The sequence below is a fragment of the Macadamia integrifolia genome, chromosome 11, assembly GCF_013358625.1.
Source record: "Macadamia integrifolia cultivar HAES 741 chromosome 11, SCU_Mint_v3, whole genome shotgun sequence".
In the NCBI taxonomy this organism is placed as follows: Eukaryota; Viridiplantae; Streptophyta; class Magnoliopsida; order Proteales; family Proteaceae; genus Macadamia; species Macadamia integrifolia.
In genome coordinates this window covers 30,436,939-30,462,998 of record NC_056567.1, presented here as the reverse complement: position 1 = coordinate 30,462,998, position 26,060 = coordinate 30,436,939, and the positions used below count along the sequence as shown (strand labels likewise).

Genomic DNA, 26,060 nt, shown 5'->3' with positions numbered 1-26,060 from the left:
ATTCCAGAATTTCCATTAGAAAAAAAAAAAAAAAAGACTTCTTTGTATGGCCAAATCGAATAGAAAATTTTGGCTCAATGGAGAGGCTTATTGTTGAAATAATTGAAAAAATCAACTTCTTTTATTACAGGTAGATACACATCTTCTTCACTAAACTAAAACAATGAAAGGACCCAAAAAGGAACCAAACAATTACATTCTCTCCTTTTTCCATCTCACCCCTTTCTTTGTGCACTCAGTTTCTGCATTTAAAACACTGGAAGAATTTGCCCTTCAGAAGGGGACCAATGGAAACATCAATGGTGTGCATTGTGCATCCACACAAAAATAATCATCTTCTTCTTCATCATCAATACTTCCTGTAAGGAAGGAAAGCTTTTCTTTTAGCCTAATTGCCTCACCTCTTGATCATGGTGGCTGTGGTGGTGTCCTCGTAGATGAAGAAGATGATAAATAACAAGGGAATCAACAAACCCAACACATAAGTTAGTAACCTCTCATCCCTTCTGATGAAAGACCATCTCAACATCTCTGCAGCACTTGTGTCCGGCGAATTCGTGCTGTTTACAGCTTTTGTCTTGTTGCTCACCCTCTTACTGCAACAATGTATAAACACAAGTGAAACAGAGAACAGAAGAGCCATTTATACCTAATTACTAATAGACACTTCAGACAGATGAATCGTTCATGCGAATTCTGTTTTGTCACAGACTCACAAGTGTACTTCTGTATATGAAATTGCAGCCTCGTGAGGTTTAAATCCAATATTGGATGCATCACAGAAAATTTCAGCCCAAAGGTTTCTTCACAAGGAGAAACGGACAGACAGTAGCACACTCAGTGGTCATTTGGCATCAAAATATCCCATAAACCAAAACTCCAAATCCCTAAGACAACCTAAGCTGTCCTCTGTAAAAGGTTACCATCACTTTCAAATTCCAATGGTCCATACCACACACCCACACAAGAAGAGAGAGAGAGAGAGAGAGATTAAACAATAAGGGCAAGTGGAAGAATCAATACTAAACAGAGAGAGGATGCTCACCTTCCAGGAAAAATACAGCTCCCATGACCTGCCAACCACATAATCAATTCCATATGTTAATGTCCGACTCAGGGTCTATGTTAATGTCTTACTCAGAGACTACCACTACACTACTTTAGCCTAATTGGATCAATTCCAACCCTTTATCACCCAGAAAATTCCTTTTTTCCATTTTCAATTGAGACAAGAGGATAAAAGTTAGTAATTAGGAAACATTCTTTGTTAACTTGTAACTTTGTATAAATCAAAGGTGAAAGGTGGGGCAAGCTCAAAGAGTACAGTGTTGTATGTTGTGAGTAGGAAAAAAAAAAACAGAGAGAGAGAGAGAGAGAGAGAAAGAGAGCATAGCTAGGCGATAATGCATCTGAGTTTTTCCTTACTTGGGTCAGTGGTGGTGATCATGGCGACGCCCTTGAAATTGCAAGACCCCGAAGACTTCCCCTGACTCTGGTAGTAGCTATCGAAGGCATAGGAAGCGTGGCTCTTCACATTGTTGGGGTCGAAACAGTCCTCCCCAGGCTGTATCTCAGAGCAATTAGCCCTCCCAGGACCACACGCCCAATCCAAAGCCGCCTGCAACGTCTTCGAGTCCACACTATCCATCGCCACACAGTATGTCTGGTTTGTCGTATCATTAGCCAAGAAGGTTCCGCTTCCCGAAACGTGCAGCAGATACACCGCCGACCCATTACCATAGAACAACCCCCAATTCGCCTCCGACAGCGGAGGCGCTCTCAGGTCCTCGTTGAACAGTTCGTATAGGTACATGCTCGAGGTTACTTCTGGGTGCAGAGGCGTCCCACCGCGGTCGAACACATGCTTTATCAGATTCGAATTATAGGTGTCTGCATTGTCGATGGTGGCGTACGGCTCCTTGGAATCCCCCTTCGACGGCCACCCAGTCTCCGACACCAGAACCTCCACATCCGTGATGTTCAGGTTCTTCATGGAGAAGTACACCCCGTCGATCATGGAGTCCAGCACATTGGTGTAGTGAAGCAGGGTATTGGGGTCGACCATCTCCCTGGACGGCGCCAAGGGCTTGAACAAAGAACTGTCCAGGGGCACCACCCCTTTGTTCTCCATAAACACGTAGTACGGATACAGATTCATCATCAGTGGAGAACCAATTTTCGACAGGAATTGAAGCAGGGGTAGCATCACCGAGGTGAGGGATTGGTTGAAGAAGGCCTGAGATGGGGGAAATGGGTCGAGTATAACGGATGCGGCATGGGGGGTCGAAATCTTGATCTTGTTGTGGAGGTTGGAGGCCACTAGGGCATTGTAGAGGGACTGAATCGCAGGGAGCAAAAGAGGAGCTGAGGATGGGATAGTGGTTAAGACCTCGTCGCCGACGGCGACCCCGGTGATTAAAGTTTCCGGGTAGAAGGCTACGACATTGCGTTTGATCCAGGCAGCGGCGGTGGTGTTGGATGAACCGATGGCAAGCAACTCGTCATTGGGTACACCAACAATGACACGGATCTTGGTGCGAGCAAGGGCTAGGAGGATATTAGTGTCGGCGTCGTAGAGGCGGATGTGGGTGATTTTCTCCAATTGAAGAAACGAAACAAGGTCCGCTGGCGATAACAAATTAGAGACATCAGTTCCGATGTTTAATCCCACAAAAGGCTCCTCATCCAAGCTTTGCTTCAACTCTACTGCTTCTCCTACAAAGAACCGCAATTTTCAGAATGAACAGAGTACAACAAGAGAAATGGGAAAAAGGGAAAAGTTTTAATTTACCTGCTACTGCCAAAAGAGTAACCAGAAGTAGTAGGAGTGTGATAACAACTGGGGTAACCTTAGAATCCGCCATTATTGAACTATTTATTAAAGAAACGAAGGAACTCTACTTCTTCATCTGCTTCCTCTGTTTCATCGGTAGAACCTTGCATTATCTTCAAAAATCTTCGTTTTTTTCTTCTCTTCCCTGGAGTTCTTCAAAGTTCAAATATGGAAGAAATCGAGAAGCACGAGACAGAGACAGACAAAGAAAGGACCACGAGATCTAGGTGGGGAGGAACTTAACGATCAAAGGAGGGAGGGACCCGAGAAGCAGCTTAAACAAAAGCCTCTGAACTCTGAAAGGCTTACTAGATCCGTCTTGAAGAGTTGGAAGGGTGTGAGTAATAGTAAGAGAGCGTGTGGTTATTAGCTAGCCATAATTAGATTTCCTTAATTACTTGATCTTTGGCTCTCGGGGTTATCGAAATTTTACGACTTTCTCCTCTATGAAAGTTCCAGACTACCCTCGTAGGCCCACAGGCTACAGCACGAGAGACGAAGCTGGAAACACAGGCTCCTTTGTCCTCATCCTGAACTCTCTGTATGACCATTTCGGGTAAACCGTTCCAATATCGGTGTATCGGTATCAGCCGAGTTATGACCGATTCAGAGAATCCAATTCCGATTTTTAAAACAGAGATCCGATCCCAATTCTTGAAACCTAATTGGTTCCGATTTGGAGGCCAATTCCGGGTTTTAAGAGGCTGGTCTAATCGTCATTACCTGTTGGGCCCTTCTCAAAAAATCGCCGCATCTACAGGCTGTTCTCCACTGGTGTCTGGAGCCTTGTACAAGCCAGCCAGGGATTTCTATGAAGCTTTTCGATGACCAAAATACCCTAACCATTCCTATACGTTTTTTTAACTAACAAAAGTCCGATCCAACCAATTTGGACCGGCCAATTGTATCTGGTGAGGCCGTTAGATGGGGTACTTTGGTAAATATACCGTATTTTAATTCACGTTTTCTTTACCCAACCATTCCTATTAGTTGTTTTAACTAACAAAGGCCATTGATGCACTCTACTATCTACCACATGTCACTAGGGCATTGGCTGGAGGTAGATTGTTGAAAAAGGATTTGGGCCCACTATAGTTAATCCCTAAGATACTTTAGCAATGGATCCCCCTTACATATTAGTCTTCCTTGTTCATTTGATCAATGGAAACACTGGCCATGGAAAAGCATTCAAACTTTTACTGGATAAATGTATCTTTCAAGGACTTGCCTCCTCCTTTCTCACCCTACCATTCAACTTATCTATGAATGAGTGAAATGACCTTGACTGTGTCCCAAGCATAGTTTCAAAAGTCAAATAGATACCTATTAAGTTTGTCTCGAATTCTTGACCCGCTTTGAAGAATGACCCGTTTTGATATATTTTGATGGCAACTCAATCGATCATGACCAGATGGATCGACTCGCAACTTGAAGGAGTATATAATGTACTATTGTTTTGTTGAGCAAGTCATTATAATTTGGCGGTATTCAAACTAGGATTTCGAAGCGAGTTTTCTCACCGCTGCTTAGGTATAATTTCTCTTCTACATAGTGAAATATCTTCTTCTTCGCCCAAGGACGTAGCACACCACATCGGTGTGCGAACCTTGTTAATTCTTTATGTTGTGCGGATCTGTGATTTTTTTTTTTTTCTTATTAATTGGTGTTTGCTATAACCATGTTCGAATTGGCATCGGTTGAGATCGATCCTGAGTCTTGACTAATACATTGCAGCAGTAGAATCAAAAGGGTTGCTATAGATGGTTGTAAAGAGATGAGGTAGATGGGAAAAGTTGTTAGATTGATTTATCGGAGGGTCATTGGTTGCCTTATTCATCCATTTAGTAGATATAATGCTACAAAACAGATATTCATATACATAATCAAATCCAATTAAAACTGCATCCAAGAAGGCATTTATACTAGAACCCACATCAATTTATATATAAAGAACTCAACTACTACCTGTTATAGTTCAGTTTTAATTCTGCTTGGGTGTCAACAAGCTTGAAGGACCCATTTCTGAATTTGAGTTGTTGAGGTAAACACTTCAGCAAGGTATTTCAGTGGCTTGGGAGATCTAGGTAATAGGACACACCAGCTGTTTTTTTAACTCTTCTCTTATTTTGGGTTTAATGATCAACCAACAGTTCTGGATGGGACATAAACTGAATGATGCTAATTTATAGGGATGTGGTTCAAAAAGCTAAAGAAGACCCATTATTTCAATTCAATAGATATACATGAAGTCGAAATTGACATCGTACAAAACTATCATGACTCCTTAATTGAAGCCATCACCAAAAGAGAAGCGTAATTTTCCATTGTTTGATAGTGTGTGCATACGTGGAAGTGAGAGATAGAGAGAATCAATTTCGAGGAATCGATACCTAATTCTTGGATTCATTTCCTTTCTGAGGCTCTTCTTTCCAAATTTCATCAGGGTGCTCATTCTTTCAATTCAAGCTGCCTTCTTCATTCTTCAATTCATGTAAGAACTTGTAGACCTAGGTTCTTCTTGTGAGGTTTGCAAACTTTATGAGACTTGAAATTAACCTCTGAAAAATACCCTGAAGTTGTAACTAGTTAAGCAAGAACATACCTATGAAGGCAGACCAACTTGATTAGTAAATAGTAAAGACAGCACATACTTACCAATTTTGCTAAAATTGAGATTGATAACTCTAGAATTTCATCATCTTCTGAAGTAAACAAGACCTCAAGTAGTCCCTCAATCAAAGGCACTTTAGATAATTTAGTCTTAGTAGCCAGATTCCCATTTGAGTCCAACCCAGCTCAGTTACTAAGGCAATCTGAGGTGCAAATGGTGGAAATTGCAGTAGTGAGATTAATTAGAGAGATGAGAATTTGCTTCCTTATGGATTGTCTCATTCTTGAACGTATGACTTCCTTGAAGCAAACTTGCACGACAGGAACCCTGCTCATTGGTTTTACCAAAGCCTACTTGATGAAGAAAATGATCATAACAATGAATATATAGCAGATGATGTGTTTGTCAATGAACCAAGTTAACAAGGTGATGGCAGTGATTGAACACAGTGATGGATTCATGAGCCTTCAGAAGAACCACGTATTGGGATCTCGTTTGACAATGCAATCGATGCATATGAGTTTTACAAGAAGTAAACTAGGAAGATGGGATTTAGTATTTGAAAATCAAAAGTGGAGTGGTCAAGGAAAAGGAAAGATTGATCGAACGAGAAGGGGGATGCCTTGTCTCGGCTGTATGTTTGTGTATTAAGGTTTTAAGAGTGCCAATGATAAAACACAAGGGAGATAAATCAATTGTTGAGTTGTGTTATGTGTGTCTCGAATTCTTGATTCGTTTTGAAGATTGACCCGCTCTGACAAATTTTGGTGGTGACCAGAATGTCAGAGGGCTTGGGCCAATTCTCGTAGGGGGGCAGTATGGTACGACTCGACTGGATGGGACCCGCTGGATCAACTCGACTTGGAGGAGTATTTATATGTTATGTTGTCTTATCGTTCAAGAGATTTGGGGATTTTCAAATTAGGGTTTTTTGGGCGAGTATTCTTGCCGCAAGTTTGGGTGTTCTTGAGAGATCTCCATTGTAATCTTTCTTCCAATATATTAAATCATCTTCTTCTTCATTGGAGGATATAACATATCATATTGGTAATCTCTATTTCATCTTGTATGAATCTATTTGTTTTCTTTGTCTTTCTTTGGTGTTTGTTTTGACAAGCTGAGAGTAGAATTGGTGGTCATAAGAAAGGTGTACCAACAAGCATAATGGTGTTCGTGGACAGCAATGGCGATAGCGGGAAGCTTATCTGGCTACCTTCCCTCTTCGGCTCTCCCTCTAAGCCTCTCTGTTGTGCAGCTGTTGCTCAGTCTACTATGAGTCTCAAATTGAGGGTGCCTTATAAAGTGGTGATCTTGTGTAAAGGCCTAATTAATTTGCATACCAGTTCATAAACGGTTTGACCGGTTCAAAACCAATGGTCAAATCAAATCGTTTAATAAATGATTTCATATTTCAAAACTATAATCAAATCAACTTATGGACAGTTTCCCTGTTCTGATTTAACGGTTCGTGTAAACAGTTTCAAATTGCATTTCACGCCCTTAGTATGTGATATAAATAGGTGGATCGTCCACAAGCACCTTACAGACAAACCTGTCCCATTTTTATTTTAAGGTGGTCGCTCTGCCTTGGAGTAGATGAAGCCTTCCTTCTTTCTTATCAGGCTTGGCTTCTTCTTGGAGTCTTCTGCTGGTCAAACGCAAAGAAGATTCATTTATCAATAGTAGTAAAGTAGTAGCTAATTCAAAGGTTGAAAGGGATTTGTTCGAACAAACTTAGACTAAAGAGAGACGAATCTCGCATAGCCCATTTTGGATCCAGATATGAAATCTTTTTTTTTTTTTTGTCCCAAAGAAATCATTCTATTGTTTCACTGTGACTCACTGCCTCCCAACAAAAGATATTTATACAAGGGGCCTAGATATAGAAAGTGAAAAATGATTGCTCCACCTCCAATAAAATGTAAAATCTCATCAGTACTAAATATATTGGCACTCACATTGATTCAGGGCCACATAGCAGGTCAACGAGCCCTCTCCCTTCAATTTTAAGCCAACAAAAGATAGAAAATATGGAGTCATTCCTATGTATACTTTTGACATAGCATAAGTAACATCCACACATACGTTCCTACAATTTTGAAATTATTGCCTTCATTTTGAGTGCATGGCGTTGAAAAGATGAACCAAGAGTGAAATAGTGAAAGCAATCTTCTTCAACTACTATTCTTTTTCTCTTCGTAAATTTAGGGTTTTCTCTGCAAGTTGTCATGAAATGACCTCTCCGTTGTCTTACTTACGAAATCGTTCTATCACCCCCTCATTGGTTGCTCCATACTCTTATCTTCCCGTAAAAGAAATTAATGAATGGTGGCCCACTAAGAGTTGTTGAGAATGACTTGTATCTCTGAAAACAATTTTATTAGCCCAATGGGTTGGAAGTCACATTCAACTCTTTTGTCTCTCTTGTTTCAGCATTCTTTCTTACTGTCCCACCTTCCCCTAATTTGGGTGTTCATCGTGTGTTTTTAAAGATATTAAAGAAAAGACAATTCAATGCCCATTCGTCTTAATTTAGTTTTGCAGAACATTAACCGGAACAGAGGAACACATCTCACCAAAAACCAAAAATGGAAGGCTTATGATCTATACACAAAGAGCTCATAAACTCATTACGGCCGGAGAACAAATAAAACTCATTTCAGGGCTCTCGACAATTCTGTCCCCTAAAACAATTTACAGTGATGTTCATACACTCTCCTGTCCCAAAACTGAAAACCAAAGATTAAAACTAAAACCAAAACCATATCTTTATGTACTGAAGAATTGAAGAACTAAGGACTACTTGTGATTCCCATCACCGGAGGGCATTCACGAAAGCCATCAATGAATCAACATCTCGCTTCTCGGAAGAGTACTTGACTGGTCTTGCTGAGTGTTTAGGAAAAAAGAGTATAGTGGGGAAGCTCCCAAGTTGCAGCTCTCTCTGGGCGAATTCCTTCTGCTCTCCATCTGCTCTGAACTTTCCAACTTTCACACCACTCCCAGCTAGCTTCTCTGCCAACTCCATGTACGATCCTTCCATTGCCTGTCACATATATTGGCAAATTCGACAAAAGTTAGCTTTTCTGCTAACAGTTCAAGGTGTTTGATGTTGGTACTCAAAAGGAAAAAAAATATTACCTGACAGAAACGGCACCAAGGAGCATAGAGCACCACTAGCCAGGGCTCTCTTCGGTCCTCCAATCTGGTGAGATTCTCAATCCCAGCCCTGGTTAGGCTGACCACGTTGCCGGAACTGAAGATGTCAGCAACGGTGGCGTTTCCATTGGTTTGGACGCTTCCGTTAGCTGTACCGTTTTGGGTCTCGCCTTCCTGTTTGATGTTGCCCTTGTGAAGACCACACTCCTTGGCCTTGGCGTCCTCCCACCACCACCTTCCTTCCCTCTCGTGCTGCCCTGGCAACACCGGTCTTGTGCAGGGCTCGCACCCAATTGAGACGTAACCCTGCGCGTGCAATGAATTGACGGGCACATTCATCGCCCGCAGGAAGTTCCAGATATCGATACCATTCACGTTTGCAAATGGGTTCCACTTAACAAGGCTGCCGACTCCGCCGTCCAGTCCTTCGAACGATGGGTCTACCTGGACGACAGGGATTTCGGACCTGGTGCCTGGAGACTGATCTTTGCGCTGCCCAGTGATCCAAGCACGAAGCCCCTTAAGTGCCCTCCGCAAAGGTCTCACCTTCCTCACTCTGCAGCACTCCTGGTGCCCGTCCTCGTAGAAGGAGAAAAGCCCCTTGGCCCTCACCAGACCCTGGACCTCAACCGCATCAGGAAACATGTACTCGATTCGAATACCATAGTGCTTCTCGACTGTGTCAAAGAACTTGTAAGTCTCAGGGTTGAGCCTCCCTGTGTCCAAACTGAACACCCTGAAGGGTCGTCCCGTCAACTTCGCATACTCGATTAAGGCCACATCCTCCGCTCCACTGCAACAATCAACCCTTCTTCCTTAGTCCAAAACTATTAACTAATCTGAACAAGTGTCTGGATTTCATATTTCCAAAGTCCAAATTAAGGATCAATCGTATACCTGAAAGCAATAGCGATATCATTTCCGAATTTCTCAAGTGCCTTATCGATAACTGCGAGAGGAGAAGCATCCTGAAGATCTTTAGCCAATTTCTCGAAATCTTCTGCTTCAATCACTTTCTCTGCCACCTCTGCGAATTACCAAAACAAACCAGGGACAGAACAGTCATTACATATTTCTCCAAAGGAATATTCTTTGCCCACCACACAAGACGAGACGGAATATCCAGAGAGAGAGAGAGATTCAATGAGGAACACGGAGCATACCAGGAGCGGATACGGTCGCTGCGAGAGGAACAATGGAATCACTGCGTTTTGGTTCAGCGTGTACTGGTTTCACTAACCACCGCCGTCCGGAAGAATTCGCCGCCACAGATGGGACGAAGGCTCGATCTAATGGCCGGAATGAACCGATCTGAGGAGCTGCAGATAATGGTTAATAATACAAAAAAAAACCCTCGTCAGATACACACACACCAAAAAAAAAAAAAAAAGACTAATCCTACGAACGCAGAAACGAGAAATCAGGAAATGGAAGGAGAATTAGAAGGAATAAAAGTACCTCTGAGCTCTTGGTGACCGAGGGAACGGGAAGAGATGGAGCTAGAAATTGCAGAAGAAGATGCAGCAAGAGCCATGAGATTTAGAAAGAAAGAATTGTAAGAATCTCTATCTGTTTGTGAAAATTCTCGAGAGAGAATTTCTTCTTTAGCAAATTTGATTTGGAGAAGGTCAGGTATGTCCGTTGTTAAAGACTTGCCTTGGAGCTCGCTAACCCAAACAAAGCTGCTTAAATAACGGAGTCTGGAAAAGGCTTTTGCTCCAGGTTCATTGAACCTAGACGTTTTCCTGGAACAAGCTTTTGTCTCGCACGGTATCTACATATGGCAGTAGCGCTCTTCCATTGACGTTTTCTCAATCGCGCGTGTCGATCACGCTTGCGTCATTTGGCTGCTAGGGAAGTTTCATAGTGAGACCCTCGCTGAGTCCTTATTAAATTGATTAAAAAAAGGAAAAATCCAAACGCATCCTAACCCTAAAGTGGTCTACCGAGTTAAAAAAAAAAAAGAGAGAGAGAGAGGGTTCTATGAGTAAGCGCCGTAGAGGAGCGAGGAGAGGTTCTCCACGTGCACCCTACACCAATGGCTATGCGGAGAACGGCATGATTCATGTAGGAACTACTTTTGAAGAGGTGAAAGAAATTAATAAAAAATTCTATTTAAAAAATAAATAGTACCTAACATTGGAATTTTTTTTTTCTAATAAAAACTTATCTTTTTACTAAATTATTAATTTTGGATGGTTCATCTATTCATTCTCCCAAAACCACGAGAGTTCTTACGTTCCATTAGATTATGATTATTTGTTCTTCTTTCGGTGCCTAATTAACAATATATTAGATTAAGTATCTAGTCTACCATCTTCTTTGATACGTTTTATGCAAGAATTTACAATATTACTCTGGGAATTAATTAAGGTATGTTTTCTCTGTAACCATGTAAGATTGTAACTATCTGACATAGACTGAAAATGACTATGCAATTCTAGATTTGTTATCATGAGCAATTTTTACTTATGATGCATAATATCATTTTTGTACCCTATAGTACGAAGAAGATTGCCCTTTTTACATGTAAGAAGGATCGTAATTCTGTATGATTATAGCATATGTAAAACCAGTTGCAGTTATACAAGAAGTAAAACCCTTAATTTAGTGGTGGTAGTTTGAACTTTGAAACATCTGAGATTTTCTATCCGAAAAAATATTGAAGCATTTACATTTTGAGATTATATATTATTTTTTTTTTCTAAAAGAATTCTAACTATTTGACATGGGCTGCATAAGATTGAGTAATTCTAGATTCAATGTCATGAAATTTTAATAATAATGCATATATCATTTCTATACTCTATAATACGAAGAAGACCGTCCTCTACATGTACGAAGGAGGGAATTCCATAAGATTATTGCATCTGTGTAATCAATCGTGGTTATACAAAGTGAAACTCTTAATTTAATGATGAGAAATTAAACTTTGAAGTATTTGAGATCAATGTGTATAAAGTCACAGGAAGAAAGAGTTTGATGGCTTCTTAGGTGATCATTTGGAGTAAATTATTCACCTCTAATAAATATAATTTAAAAGCCAAGACACCATATATATCTTAGTAAATTCTTGAGTTATTTTGCTTACAAACTATTGACTTGAAAAATATTATTAATTATAAGAGATTTTTTATTTCTTTTTTACCTTATAATATTTTGAATTACCTTGGGTGAAAATTAAGGGTGTCAAATCGGAATCGAAATCGAATCTAGTTCCGAACCGAATACTCTGAATCGAATCCAACCCATTATAATATGGTTAAATCTTGGATCTGAAATAAGTATTTATAATTCGGTTCGGTCCGGATTTGGATTTATGCCAAGAATCGTCGGATCTAATAGAAACTGGACTGAATAACTTAAAGTCACTTTTTCCTTTTTAACTAAAAACTTGACATAACTTATGTGGAAACCCGACATAATTAATCACCCGAATGATAAATCATCTTATAAAGTTACAATTATAGTCCAACTGTAAATCCCTCTTTTTTTTGTAGTTTTTGTTGCCTTAAGACTCATGAACCATGAGTTAGATAATCTGCTCAACTGTAATTCTTCAAGTTTGAAGTGTTATGTTCTTCCTTTTCTCAATATTAGCATAGCAACGACTCTTTGTGTTAGACAAAATTGTAGTGGCTGAAAGTGTCCCTTCTTCCTTTTTTCATGATTTTCTGTGGCCAATTGATCAATTTTTCTCAACAACATTATAGCAGATCGATTTTCCATCTCCTACAACGTTGTACTTGTTTGATTTTCAATCTCCAATAGCGTTGCAACTTTTTGTATGAGCTTTCTTATCTTTTTGATGTATATGTGTGTTTTTTTTTTAAATGGAACTTGAAAATTATTGTTGTTTATCTATAGGTATGATGTTGGGACTCATCCAATCTGCTACATTGCAGATAATTGGGCATTTGAGACAAATCTCAATGGGCCGTTGAGCTAGGGACCTTTGCCCTTATTTATTGATGGTTCCCTAATAGAAATCAGAATCGGACCAAAACCGGATTAGTCAGGTATAAGTACCAATTTTTAGAACCGAGACGGGACTTGGTCCAGTTTTGAATCACACTAATAGTCCTTGAAACCTAAACCAGAACCAAACCAAATACCTGGTTCTGGACCAATTGACACCCTTATTGAAAATTTTAAAGTTACTTTAAAAGATTCTGTTAATAAGCCAATAAATTTTTCATCCTACTAAATTCAGTAGATAATCTTTTGAGTTTTTCTTGGAAGTTAATGATCTTTTAAAAGATTATAATAATTGATTAGGATGGACTTAGTGGTACCCAATAGGCTTCTGTCATTATACTGTTACTTATAAGGTCCTAGGAAGATGAATCAAGTCATTAGAAATAATTCAATGTACCATCAAAAGGCAATTTCTCCGAAAAAACAATCTTGACCCCTTTTCTTTTTAAATAGGAGGGACCCATCTAAATTTTATATTTTGTAATCTTATTTTTGATGAGCATATCTAAACGTCATGGCCGGTGTTGATGATGTTTTAAAATATTAAAATAAAAAAGGGATTGAGTTCTCGTTTTTGGGTGTGCCTTTCGCCAACGCTCCGTGGGTATTTCTTTCCTCTCCACAATAAGGGCATCGATGTCATTTCAAGCCAAATCTTATAAACCCTTCAATTATGGACATGAATGAATGAAACCAACTAATCAAATAAATAAACTAATTTTAAGTGATCCATGTGCCCAAAGAGTCTGATGATAAGTCATGTGCTATACTAATATAGCCAAAAGCTCATGTATCTAAGTTGTAAGGTGATAGTTTATTGAAACAAAGAATCTCAAAATAGACCTTTTATATAGATGAAAATTGAAAGATATTACAGAAGACAATTAAATAGAAAAAAGAGAGATTACGAAGGATAAGCAGATGAATGCAAAGAAATTTTCTTGTTATATACAGAGGGAATCTTTTCGTTCACGGGTTCTGGCACTTGAATGAGCTTTTGGGAGTGATATGAAAGGTTCTTATGACATTTTTCATACACGGGGAAAAGTAATTATAAGAAAACAACAGTGGGTTTCTTTTCACCTAAAATGACCGAAAATTTTCTTAGATAAAGAAAATGTGATTTCTTTTTTACATGTAGGGCTTGAAGCAAAATCATAACTGAAAATAGACAAATTTACGAGATAATTGAAAGCCTTGGAAGTTAAGAGGTGTGAGAAAGGATGGAGGAGAAAAAACCATTTTTTTTTTTTTTATGTGGAATTGAGAGTACTAAGTTGATAGAACTTGGGGTCCACGAAAGTATGGAGGCCTTTCGTTCTAAGGTCCACCACACATAATGGGTCAATTCCATCTTTTCCTTATTTTTCCATTCTCTCTTTCATTTCTTTCATCCATTCATGAGGAGATTCTCTAGGCAAATTGTATAGAGAGCCTATCAATGAGGGATGACGTAATAATTTCATATATAAAAGGTAGAATCATTTCATTTCAAGAGAGAGAGAGACAATATATCCTCTCTAGTTGGCTCAAGAACGAAGACTAAAAATTGGAAAAAAAAAATAAAAAAAATTTCCATTGTTTTATTTATTTATTTTTGTAGACAGGAGGGGTATTCGACTTTGTACATGACCCCTGCGCCACACACTGGAGCTTCTGAGCCCTAATAAACCTCAGGCGGATGGCCCCAAAAAATAATGGGGGCGGCGAAGTTTTGATTGCGAGACCTCGCTTCCTGAGGCGGAGTCTCATGTCCTCTCCAAGTCAGGTACGCTAATCCCTTGGGGTTTCTTTTGTTAATATTATCAGTACTTTTCTTTGTAGGGTCTGCAAGATTGATTGCATTAAAGTGAAGATGCAACATATGTTTACCAAATCTATCTCCATTGTAAAGACTTTAAACATGGAGGTGCCTATTTTTGACTCAACTTGAATCTCATATGAAGACCAAGTTTTCATCCTCTGAGATTAATGGTCTTTTTGAATTGTGTTTTCCTCGACCCATGGTGAACCAAGCATCTTTTCACCCATCATTTTTATTAAATGGATTTGGATAAGACTCTCGGGTCGAGAAGTAATTATCTCCAAAAATCTCACTTTCCCTTAAGTGCAAGAAAAAATTTCTGGGGGGAAGAGGAAACGTAAGGAATTGGATATTTGGATGATACATTATTGAGAAAATAACTTTCAAAGTTTGAAAAATAATGAAAATGAGTTGGAGGGTTTTGAGAGGAACCTGGAAAATGACTTTGAGCCGTGAGCTTGAGGGGTTTGGAAAGGAACCATATAAAATATGAGTGGTTAAGTGAAGCATTTGGAGATGAAGATCAGTTCTGTGGTGAGTGGTGACTATTGGAGTCTGGAGGTCGCACTCAGCATTTCAATGTCTCTGCCTCACCTATCCAAGACCAAGTAGACCTGTAAAGGGAGCCCACGATTGATTGATACCTGTTTGTGTATTTGCCTGCGTGGAGTGGATGCCAATAGTTTTGGAATATTCTTCTCAGTAATTGCAAATTTGCAATTAGATGGGGACCATGGAGATGGATAGGAGGTGGACTGGCTCTTAAAATGAGTCCTCCTGTGAAGGAAATGGTATATCTAATCCATGAGGCTCTCGTTACCATGAGGTTTGGGAAGGATTATAATATACTTAGTTTTATTTCTACCTTGGGGAGAGGTTGTTTCCTAATTCAATTTCAAACCTATTACCACTGGGTTGCGATAGAGTAACCTTTCCATTGTGCTAGGCCCTGCCCTCTAATTGAAGGTTTTTGTATTTCAGTGTTGGGCATAAAAAATTTCTTATTTTCTTGTTTTGGCCAAAAGTAGGATTGGGGTATGAAAGCACGGTTGATGGTCATGAGTTAAAAGACTGGAATTATAATTTCCACTTCTATGCTTTTGCTAATTCTAGGAGTCAGATTCCATTTCAAAGCAGGAAAAACATTTGCTGATGGAATATTACTCTGGAATTAGAAAAGCAAGGAGAAACGGATTCAGCTCATTTCTTTAGTTCCTGTTGCCAAAGTCTCGTTCATAGTTATATGGGTGAGCGACACATAGCGATGCGATGATCTAACGGTTTTTCCATGTCTTTCTCAAACCGTTGGATTATCGCCTTGCCATGTGTCACTCACCCAGGTAGTTATGGGCCGACTTGGACAATGGGCACTAATGGGAGGAGTCGGATCCAAGAGAAACAAGCATATTTGTCCTGATGATCCTAAAGGTAAATGGAATTAGCATAAAATAAACATACGTATCATACCTTGACCATTTTCTCCTTGCTTTAGTCACCAAGAATGAAAAAAAGTGAAGGAAAAATTCTAGTTTTTTTAATGGTAAAAACTCCAAAAATGTGAGATAAAAGGAAATTTATAGGGTTCCAACTTGGTCTGATTTTTTATGTTTCTAACCGTCTGTCAATCTGGTTCACAATTGGATTATCCACGAAGGCCAATCCCACTACTAGGTCCAAAAATTAAAATCTTGGGCAAATAGCCATTGGAGGAGAAAAGTTTTCTTGGCAAACATTATACTGTTATCATCAAAATAATGAATCAAGAAGTTGTAACCTTCTTTTGATTGCTATTGTCTCATCCTCAAAAGCTATTTAAGATAGGGTTAACAAATATTTTTAATATTAATTTATTATTATGTTATTATCAAAAGTTATTATTTCTTGCATAGTTCCATTCTCATGTTACAAAAAGGACGAAAAAATAAAAATCTTTGACTTTTTTTGTCACCATTTCTTGTTGCAACAAGATTTTCCATTTCCTTTTAGAAGGTGGCAAGAATAGGTCACGTATGGAACTAAAGTAGACGAAGTGATAATCTAATTGTCACAAGTACCACCAACTTATAAAAGGTCACGAGTTAGAACATCAAGATCACATACGCATTTCATTGGTCAAATTTTGACTCAAAGAAAGGTTTGGAGTTCTTAATACAATGGTTCTAAAATACATAAAAGTGGTGAATAGCTACCTGGGGGGCAGTTTTTCAGTTGGTGGGTGCCCATGTAGCTATCCCACTCCTCAACTGCCACCCACCAAAGTCCTTCCAAACAAACAGGGTCTTTAGAATTCTAGTTGGAGGACTGAATTATAGGAAAAAAAATTTTAGGGCTTGGGTCAACTCATAAAGAAGCCCAGAATTGAATCTGGTCTCATGGAGTAGAAAGTTCCTAAAGAATCTCTTTCTTGAGCACCTAGATATACCACGGGGCACCTGCTCACGTGGAAGTTTCGGTCTGATCTCTAGACAAAGGCTGTCAAGGCAAAACAAATCATTAAAATGAGGGAAAAACTTCTCCACGATGTGAGAGTGCAATTTCTCTCTCACAACCCCAAAGGATTAGCACAATTGATTTGGAGGGGACACGATACTCTGCCTCAGAAAGTAAGGTTCGGTGATCAAACCTTTGCCGCTGCACCTAACTTCTTAAGGCCACTGCAAGTTAGTTTTTGTCTTAGACTGATCTGGTCATGTATATCATAATGATCCCAAAGATTAATTGGGTCAAAGATCCAGAAACCCTGGATATCAAAAAAACAATTTCTCTCTCACATGAATTTTTATTATTTTCTCTTTGTACTTAGAATATTTGATCCTATACGGATGATATCCTTTTCAGGACAACCATTGGTATGACATGCAAATTCCTCTCCACACTGGCATCATAGGAGCCCTCTCATTTAAAAGAAAAAAAAAAAAAAAAAAAAAAAAAAAAAAAAAAAAAAAACCCCAAAGTGGTTTGAATACTTGAATGGTAGCCACGCACACGTGATTAACCCAACTCTAAAGTGGTCCAACCCCTCCGTGGAAGGTAGTAGCCTAACCCAGTTCACTCTAAATGCCAAAGCTACCCCAGTTCCCAGATTACCATAAATAACTTTTGAAAATAAAAAAATAAAAATAAACGTATGATATCAAAGTGTAGATTCCAGCATATGCGCTCTCACATAATGTGATGCAGTATCCACGCCAACACCATTCTCATGTTCTGATATCCATGTAGACCCTATTTAAACAGTACTATTCTCTGCGTTGCGATTGGTATGATGTGCAAATTCTTTCACATCATTGGCTTCTTAAAGAATCTTCTTCCTTGGCAGTAAATTAAGAAGAATAATATGGTCTCATTATGCATGCATGGGTCCACAAATAATGCCAACAACTTCCAAGAAAGGGGAGACATTGACAACCACAACTTTTAGCAGCACGGGCTTAGGTTATGATCAAAATCCTCTGTTTTTCTCATCCCTGTTTTTCCTTGTTTTGCTACCTCAACCTTGACCGTTGGATCCTCTGTTGTCCACGTGTTGTGGTCTGCAGGTAGCAAAACAAGGAAAAACAGGGATGAGAAAAACAGAGGATTATTTTTCCTTAGGTTAAGGGGAAAAAATTCGTCTGTTTTTCTTCATCCATGTTTTTCTTGTTTTGCTACCTTCAAAAGGTGACATGTGGTATTATTTTAAGTGAACGACCAAGATTGCATTAAAAATCAAACTAGATGTAATAACCTTCATCCAACTAAATTAATCTTAACCGTTGATGACACGTGTCATCATCTACAACTAGCAAAACACAAGAAAAACAGGAAAGGGAAAAACAGACGATTTTTATCTCGGTTAAGGGGAGTAAAGTATGTTTGGGACCCAAAAATTACTCGTGCCCCTTGCCTTTATTGGATCTTTCCTTTTCCTTCCTTAAAGAAACCCAGAAATGCTATAAACGCAAGCACTTACGTCTGCTCTATTTCCTACTTCCATAATCCCCGAAGCCCATCGAATCTAGCCCACCAGGTTCAAGACCAGCTCCGGTTGGTTTTTTTGTTATTCACATGACTCCTGAGATGTGGACCAAACCATATGGTCAGACCAGGATTACTTAAAAGCCGGAACAATAATGTGTGCAAATCATAACATTATTCCCCACCCCCTCCCCAAGAAAATAATAATAAAACAAAGGTTAAATGTTCCATTGGCGATGTGACATCATTAAGACATTAACTCTCACATTGTAGGTTCCATTGGTATGTAACGTATATCCAAGGGCCGAGAGCCCTTAGACACATTATCCAAGGCATGAATACGTTTATGTCCGTGCATGTCTTATTATTGGATCTCTATGGATTTCAAGGAACCAGATCCTCTCAAGTGCTCCAATGCGTTCAGTGCACATCAGATAGTCAATGGTAGGAATCAAGGTTCTGCCAACCATAAGATGCACACAAAGCGCACTAGGCATCGGAGAGGATCCGGGGCCATTTTTTCAATGCTTTGTTTTGTCAATTTTATATTAAAACTTAAAATGTAAGCAATGAACTTAATGTTCCACCCATATAAAAGATTCCTTTCTTTTTATAACACCATTTAAAAGATTTCAGCCCCATCAAATTTGTCACAAGATAAAAATAAATGTGTAGACCAGAGATTTGGGAATCCCAAGCCCTAATTATTAATAAGATTCATCCTAATTAGGAAAATATTGATAATTAAGATCTCGATTAACAGATAAGTGACTGTACGTATATATCCTAATAATTAGGCTCCGTTTGGTATCGTTTTAAAAAAAATGTTTTTGAAGTTTTTTCGTTCTATTGAAACGAAAAAACGGAATCTTCTGTTTGGTGCACTTATGGTCTGTTTCTGTTTTTTTGGAACAAAAAGTGAAAAAAAAAACTGAAAAAACTAGATTAGACGGAACTCCAAAATGGTTTTGGAGTTCCATCTTCCCAGTTTCGTTCCATTTTACAAAAAAAAAAAAAAAAAGTTCCCGATAAAAATCTGAAATTTTGAAACACCATTTTTTCTTTTAAAAACTGTATTTTGACACAAAAACTGAAATTTTCATTTTTTACACGAAACGGCGTTTCTGGAATAGAAACGATACCAAACAGGCTCTTAGGTAAATCTTGATAATTAAGATTCTGATTAAGTAATAAGTGCATGTACATATATATCTTACTGGAAAAAAAAAAATATACATGTAATTTTAATATCCACTTTCCATCAATACCCACGAGTAGTCACATATGCCACCTTGGATTTCCTTACTATTTTAATATTTGCTTTCCTGTAGTTGGTGGGAGGCCTTTAACACACACTAGCCGAATGGTTGAACCGGTCCGGTCGGCTAAAAAGCCAATGAAATACCTTTTTTTTAATTAAACCACGAGTTTACAACATGGATCTATCCACTTCTGATCCTCTATTTCACCATATGATTGGTTATGAGCATGAAACTTGTGTACGGTGCACCACATAATAGCGACATTGGCACAGTTTTGATATAAAGACTACGTGGAAGCACACTGGCACTTCCAGTTTCTCACTTGCCCTCGATCATTCTGGTAAGCTCTCTCTCTCTCTCTCTCTCTCTCTCTATCTATGTGCAGTGGGGTTCTGTCAATCAGTGATACGTGAGTGAAATCTTGTTCGTAGAATTAAGGGTTTTGTTTTGTTTTTGTTTCTGTTTTTTTTTTCTGGGATCTTCTTCAGTCATCGCGATAGATGATTGAATTGAATATTTTCTCAGATTTGTAAACTACGATCGCTTCTTGGGTTTTAAATTCTCATTATGATAGTTGTGGCTGACATTTACGTGATTTTGAAATCTTAAACCAGAAAAATCGACAATGGCTGAAACTGAGGCGGCTGTTCCTAGTGAGAATGTGTTGGAATGGGCAAAGAATGATAAGCGCCGGTTCCTACATGCTGTGTATCGAGTTGGGGATCTCGATCGCACCATTAAGTAATACCCTTTTGTATTTTTGTTTGAAACTTTATCAATTATGAGACATGAATAGATGGAGCGATTTTCCATTGGATGACCAATGTAGGCTAAATTTTGATAATCAGGTTTTATACCGAAGGTTTTGGAATGCAGCTTTTGCGTAAAAGGGACATTCCTGAAGAGAAGTACTCAAATGCATTTCTTGGATTTGGGCCTGAAGAATCAAATTTTGTGGTGGAACTGACATACAGTATGGCGAACCATTGATGTTTCATCTTCATTTTCGTCTTCTTGCTAGTATTTTATTTTCTTAGGATCATTGATATATCAAATTGAAATTTCCCTTTTCATTGATCTCCATCTATGCCAATCTTTGAGTGGTAGTTGTGGCAGTAGTTTCTTTTTGGGGTGTTGGGTGTGATAGATACACAAGTAGTCAGTTGACTTAATTAAAGAAACACTTATCGACTTTGTTAAAGTAATTTTAAGTCATTGATTGCAGCAAGTTGATACATTTATCACCCGATTTCTGTTTGCCCTGTTTTATAGTCTACATATGAGAAAGTGTGTGGAAAGTGAACAGTTAGTCTTCAGATGTCATCAGGGATGTTTCATCTCAGCTCTATTCCACTATGTTTATCCCAATTTCTACACAAATCCTGTACCACCATTTTGCTAATCCAGAGTCATATTCCAACTAATTCACAAGTCCTCATGCCTCTTCCTGCTTTGACTCAAGTTGTCCCCCCCCCCTCTTCTCATCACAAACTTCAATTCTTATTTGTCACCGTATCGTTGGTGCAGTCATTCATCCTCATTCTACATGACTGGACCATCACTGTCAACCTCTCATCTGTTTTCTGTCAACCTCTCATCTGTTTTCCCATGTGTTTCCTGTCGGCAGATTGGGGCTACTCTAATTTCCTGTGCATGCATTGAGTTATAACATCATCTTCTGTCATCTTGCTAACCATCCAGACCAGTAACCATCAGTCAATATACATGTTATTTCTTGGTTGAACGCATCATGCTCCATAATTTGATCATTTGATCCCTGTAATCTTTTAAGTCAAACCATCACTGCGTTAGGGTGCTGGGAAAGAATTTATTTAACTATTGTCTTCAACATATGTTATCAGTGCTTAATTTTGACAGCTCATTTTAGATCCAATCACTTACATCTGTAGAAACATATTATTATATTTTGTATTCTTTTGTAGCTTGCTGCTTTGTATTTTCTTTGTTTAGTTGAGTTTCTGATTTGATGCATTCACTTTTTTTCCCTGATTCACAGACTATGGGGTGGACAAATATGATATTGGAACAGGCTTTGGGCATTTTGCAATTGCAACTGAAGATGTATGAATGATTTATTGTTTAAGATTGGGTCTGATTAGATACCATAGATGGTGTTCATTAGGCTGGCACCAAAATGCCAAGTTACAGACATGATTAGCGGCGAAGTAGTTTGATTGCTGGGTGTGCTACCGTCCTTTCTCAGTGTGCTTCACCATGGAAGAAAGCTTTAACTGCTGTTGGGTCCATGTGATAGGGATACACCATACTGGTCTCATGCATCAAATTTCAATGTCAAATAACCAATAGAATTGCCTCAAAAATGAGTCCAAAGTAACAAAAAATTATGAACATGCCACTGTATGAAAGGTCATTGTCATAAATATATAAAACTTTACATTCACTTTTTAGCCACTTCCTTTTGTTTCAAGCGTCAGTTTGACTGCTGAGATGGGTGTGAGGCCTCTATCACATGAACCCAGCCATGTTTACCACTCGGCAAGAAATTGTGGTATGGTGGTAAACTAAACAACACCAATGATGTTGTCATTTAGACTTTACCTCTAAGATTTTAAGACATGATACTAATTGCATCGTTGGTAATATGCACTACTAAATTTTGGAAACCAGGTCTATAAATTTGTTGAAAGTGCACGTGCCAAGGGTGGTGTTGTCACCCGTGAACCTGGTCCAGTTAAAGGGGGGAAAAGCGTCATTGCTTTTGTGAAGGACCCAGATGGCTATCTATTCGAGATTATCCAAAGGGGTCCTACTCCTGAACCACTGTGTCAAGTTATGCTGCGTGTGGGTGACCTAGATCGCTCTATCAAGTTCTATGAGAAGGTCAGTTTTTTTCAGGTTTTCCCCCCCCCTAGTTTCTGATTATTGCATATGTGTTCTATTCTGATCTCCTTTATGAGTTAAGATTTCTTAAAACTGTGAATTGAACATTTTCAGATTTTGGAACAAAGCCATCAACTTATTTTGTGAGACTCCATCAAACTGCAAAGAACATAGACTTTAGATCCCTTGGTTCTTTATTACTACATCGTTACCTGTGTTTATTTACCATGCTGTCATGCATTTAAAAGGATGACGATAATAATTACAATTTTCATGCATCCCCTTAAAACCCCATTTCTGGGTATTGTATTTCAGTCCTTTACAAGAGAGCAGAACTCTGAGCAATGGTAACGTTGCTCCATTGCGACCTGGTGGTCGTGGGTTTGAGTCGGGGAACAGCCTCTCTGTGAAGCGGAGGCAAGGCTGCGTACATTATGACCTCCCCATACCCCATAGTGGCTGGAGCCTCCTGCACTAGCTACGCCCTTATTTCAGTACTTTACAACAATAAATCTCAAAATTCTAAAGCCCAACCCAAACTATACTAAAACCTGGTCCAAATTTAAACTGAGCCTTAAACTGGACTGGCATTATTATCTCTCATGATTGTAAGGTGTGACTTTTATAAACTTGAATGGAATAGTTAAGCTGATTCGAATAACAAATAGAAAAGAAAACTAATTGGAAATGCCGATCTTTCTTCAGATTGAGCAATTTGTCTGTAGGGCGGCTATGATTTATCGACTCTGAAGCTGATTTCACTTTGGATTGGGTAAGGGTTGAGGTTGCGCCCATTAATCAGGCATCCTACCAGCTACCATAACCCGAGTCCAACCCTATCAACCGCCATCTCTAGCAAAGATTGCATATTTACCCCATGTTTTTTTTTTAACATGCCATAGCATTGCCATTGTCTACTTATGGCTTTTGTTTATACCTACTTTTCCTATAGATCTTTATTATCATTTGATTTTCTCTCTGCTTTTGCTGGCTCTACCTGTTTGCAGGCCTTGGGTATGAAACTATTGAGAACGGTTGATAGACCTGAACAGAAGGTGAGTTTGCCTTGTACTTGAGATGTGCATTCATGTAATCTATTTTCCCAGCATGATAGTAGAAATCATGTCAATGTGCTTTGGCTGGCTAGGGATATATTACTAAGTGGGTTCTTTTGCATGTAATTTACAGTATACTCTTGCAATGATGGGTTATGCGGACGAGCATGAAACGACTGTTATGGAGTTGACGTACAACTATGGTGTTACAGAATACACCAAAGGAAACGCATATGCACAGGTTAGTGGCAAGCTCCTATTGTAAAATTTGTTAATTCAAAGCATATTGTTCTGATCATTGTAACAACCATTTCTAGGTTGCCGTAAGTACTGAAGATGTATATAAAAGTGCTGAAGCTGTTAATCTGGTTACCCAAGAGCTTGGAGGAAAAATAACTCGGCAACCAGGCCCACTTGCTGGGATCAACACAAAAATAACCGCTTTCCTTGATCCAGATGGCTGGAAAACGGTAAGTCTTCTGATAGAAGCAAGTCTGTTTTAATACGTTTTAGTCACATTGCATGAAACCAAGTTCTATCCTTAATCTTTCTATTTAGTTGATTGTTGCTGCCTCACAAAATTCCTATTGACCCTTTGCAGCACCCAAAATAATAATAATAATGTTCCTAATATGCTTTCCACAACCTCTGCCTCATCCATTAGGCCTCCATCTCCATATGAGAGGCCATGCTACAAAATTTTCAGGGTATCCCCTGGGATTAGGCCACCTTTGACATCACGATTCCTTTGACCGTCTTCCTATACAAGAAAACTCATTGCAGCAAAACTAGTCCATGATATTGTAATTGAACTTTGTAGTTCTCTCTCTCTCTCTCTCTCTCTCTCTCTCTCAAGTTTATGGTTGATTCCATGAGATGTTCAATCAATTAATTAATTTATTTTTCACATATGGAATTGGACCATCAGTTGGGAGCTAAATTTCATAATAGAAACGCATCAGTTTTTACTTCACTGATATTTATTTCATCAGTGAGCCAGTGCAACCACACTTGGAACACTTAATACACCCTTATGTGTTGATTTTCATCTGCTGTAATTTTACTGATTGGCTTGGATTAATTAATGTTTGCATTGATCCTGATCCAGTGGGAATTTGTCTATTATTTTACCATTGAATCATGATGCAAGTTTTTTTTTTTTTTTTTTTTTTTTTTTTTTCTGTTGTATTTATTTACTTTTTGGTGGGTGTATGTGTGCTTGCTGCCTGGCTCATGTAAGGTTCTATTGCTGTATCTTTCTAGGTCTTGGTTGACAATGAGGATTTCCTAAAGGAGCTTCCAAAGAAAGAATAACTGTGGACAAGGACTTCATCATTTGGTTATGCTCTAGATTTCCACTAGTCAAGGGGTGAATAAACAGAATTTTCAACATTCGCCAAGAATTCTGCCTTTCCTTACATAGAATTTGAACTATGCTGAGGCATTGTTTGTGAAGCCCATATATGAGTCGAAATCTGAGAGTACTTTGTGTTCCTTTTCAATGTTGTGGAAAGATTCATTCACTGCGCGGTGCAATGCATGCTATTGCTATTTAGGTCCCTAGTTCTCATAAGTGTTTGGTGACCCTAAAGCAGCACATATTTGATTTCAGCTCAGGTAGAAGCCGATTGAGTAGTTCCCCAACAGATGTTGCATAACAGACGAACCTGATTATGTGCATGTAGTGTTAAATCTGTTGGGATGAGTTGCGGCTTTGCTCCTAACTGCTTGGTTTTAGCTGTTCCTTCTTGGATTGCTCATGGTTTCAGATGGTTGCTCAGTCTACTGCGTCCAAAGCCACTTTGACAGTAACCTAGAATCTGTTTGGAAGAGTAGTTTCTCTGTTCTTGACCGTTTGGGTTTTACCTTCACCTCAGGTTTCTCATGTTCTTGCTCTTGTGCATTCCTTGCTATACTGAGTCATACGATGCTGCAAAACGTATGCTACATCATACTCAATCTCAGTTCATTGAGCTTCATGACCGGACTTTTACTCGTTGTCTCTCAAGAGCAACCCAATGCACAAGACTCCCGCCACTGCAGGGTCTGGGAGGGGGGGGGGTCTGGTCATGAAGCTCATGAGATGGAGCAGAAATCCTGTGGTGTTGCAGCAGCTAGATTGTTTTTCCTGTTGCATGCTTCTTCTCAAATGTTAGGGTTCTACACAAAAGCTGAGTAGTTTGATGTAAAGACTTTTAAGGATTTGAGTATCCTCTCCCTATGACTAAGTTTTTTAGGATGAGTAATATGTTTCAAAAATTCATCGGGGCAGTAACGACAGTTGGGTGGCAAGCATCAGGATTTAAAAAGAAAAAAAAAATGGATATACCCAGTGCATGAAGCTGCCGCCACTGTGAGTCATAACGTATGCAACCTTACCCCTGCTTTTCAAAGAGATTGTTTCCTGATTCGAGCTTGTGATCACCAGGTCGCAAAGGAGCAACCTTATGGTGGCATTCCACGCGCCAAAAACTATTCACTTCACTTCACTTTGTACCAAACTGAGCCCTGGTAAAATCATTTCATGAGTGGATTGGTG

At 39.0% G+C, this 26,060-nt stretch overlaps 3 protein-coding genes across 4 annotated transcripts; 1 reads left to right on the top strand and 2 right to left on the bottom strand.

Moving 5' to 3' along the window:
- Positions 1-90: 90 nt before the first annotated feature.
- Positions 91-3,179, bottom strand: LOC122094201 (glucan endo-1,3-beta-glucosidase 1-like). Of its 2 annotated transcripts, none has more exons than XM_042664929.1 (4): positions 2,792-3,179; positions 1,426-2,706; positions 1,046-1,073; positions 91-596 (listed from the first exon to the last, which is right to left on the bottom strand). In XM_042664929.1, exons 1-4 carry the CDS (start codon positions 2,862-2,864, stop codon positions 398-400), a joined length of 1,581 nt encoding a protein of 526 aa, XP_042520863.1. In that variant the 5' UTR covers positions 2,865-3,179; the 3' UTR covers positions 91-397. The 2 variants fall into 2 exon arrangements, with proteins under 2 accessions (XP_042520863.1, XP_042520862.1); XM_042664928.1 differs by having other exon boundaries at positions 1,426-2,715; positions 2,792-3,178.
- A 4,837-nt stretch (positions 3,180-8,016) lies between these two features.
- On the bottom strand, positions 8,017-10,272 carry LOC122092831 (5'-adenylylsulfate reductase 1, chloroplastic-like). Its single transcript, XM_042663125.1, has 5 exons — positions 10,062-10,272; positions 9,767-9,922; positions 9,501-9,630; positions 8,586-9,396; positions 8,017-8,490 (listed from the first exon to the last, which is right to left on the bottom strand). The coding sequence occupies exons 1-5, from the start codon at positions 10,135-10,137 to the stop codon at positions 8,260-8,262; spliced, it is 1,404 nt and encodes a 467-aa protein (XP_042519059.1). The 5' UTR covers positions 10,138-10,272; the 3' UTR covers positions 8,017-8,259.
- Positions 10,273-19,865: 9,593 nt separating this feature from the next.
- On the top strand, positions 19,866-25,084 carry LOC122093398 (lactoylglutathione lyase GLX1). The gene is made up of 9 exons (XM_042663734.1): positions 19,866-19,944; positions 20,219-20,345; positions 20,453-20,577; positions 21,622-21,686; positions 22,254-22,466; positions 23,474-23,521; positions 23,655-23,762; positions 23,839-23,991; positions 24,785-25,084. The coding sequence occupies exons 2-9, from the start codon at positions 20,230-20,232 to the stop codon at positions 24,833-24,835; spliced, it is 879 nt and encodes a 292-aa protein (XP_042519668.1). The 5' UTR covers positions 19,866-19,944; positions 20,219-20,229; the 3' UTR covers positions 24,836-25,084.
- Positions 25,085-26,060: the final 976 nt, after the last annotated feature.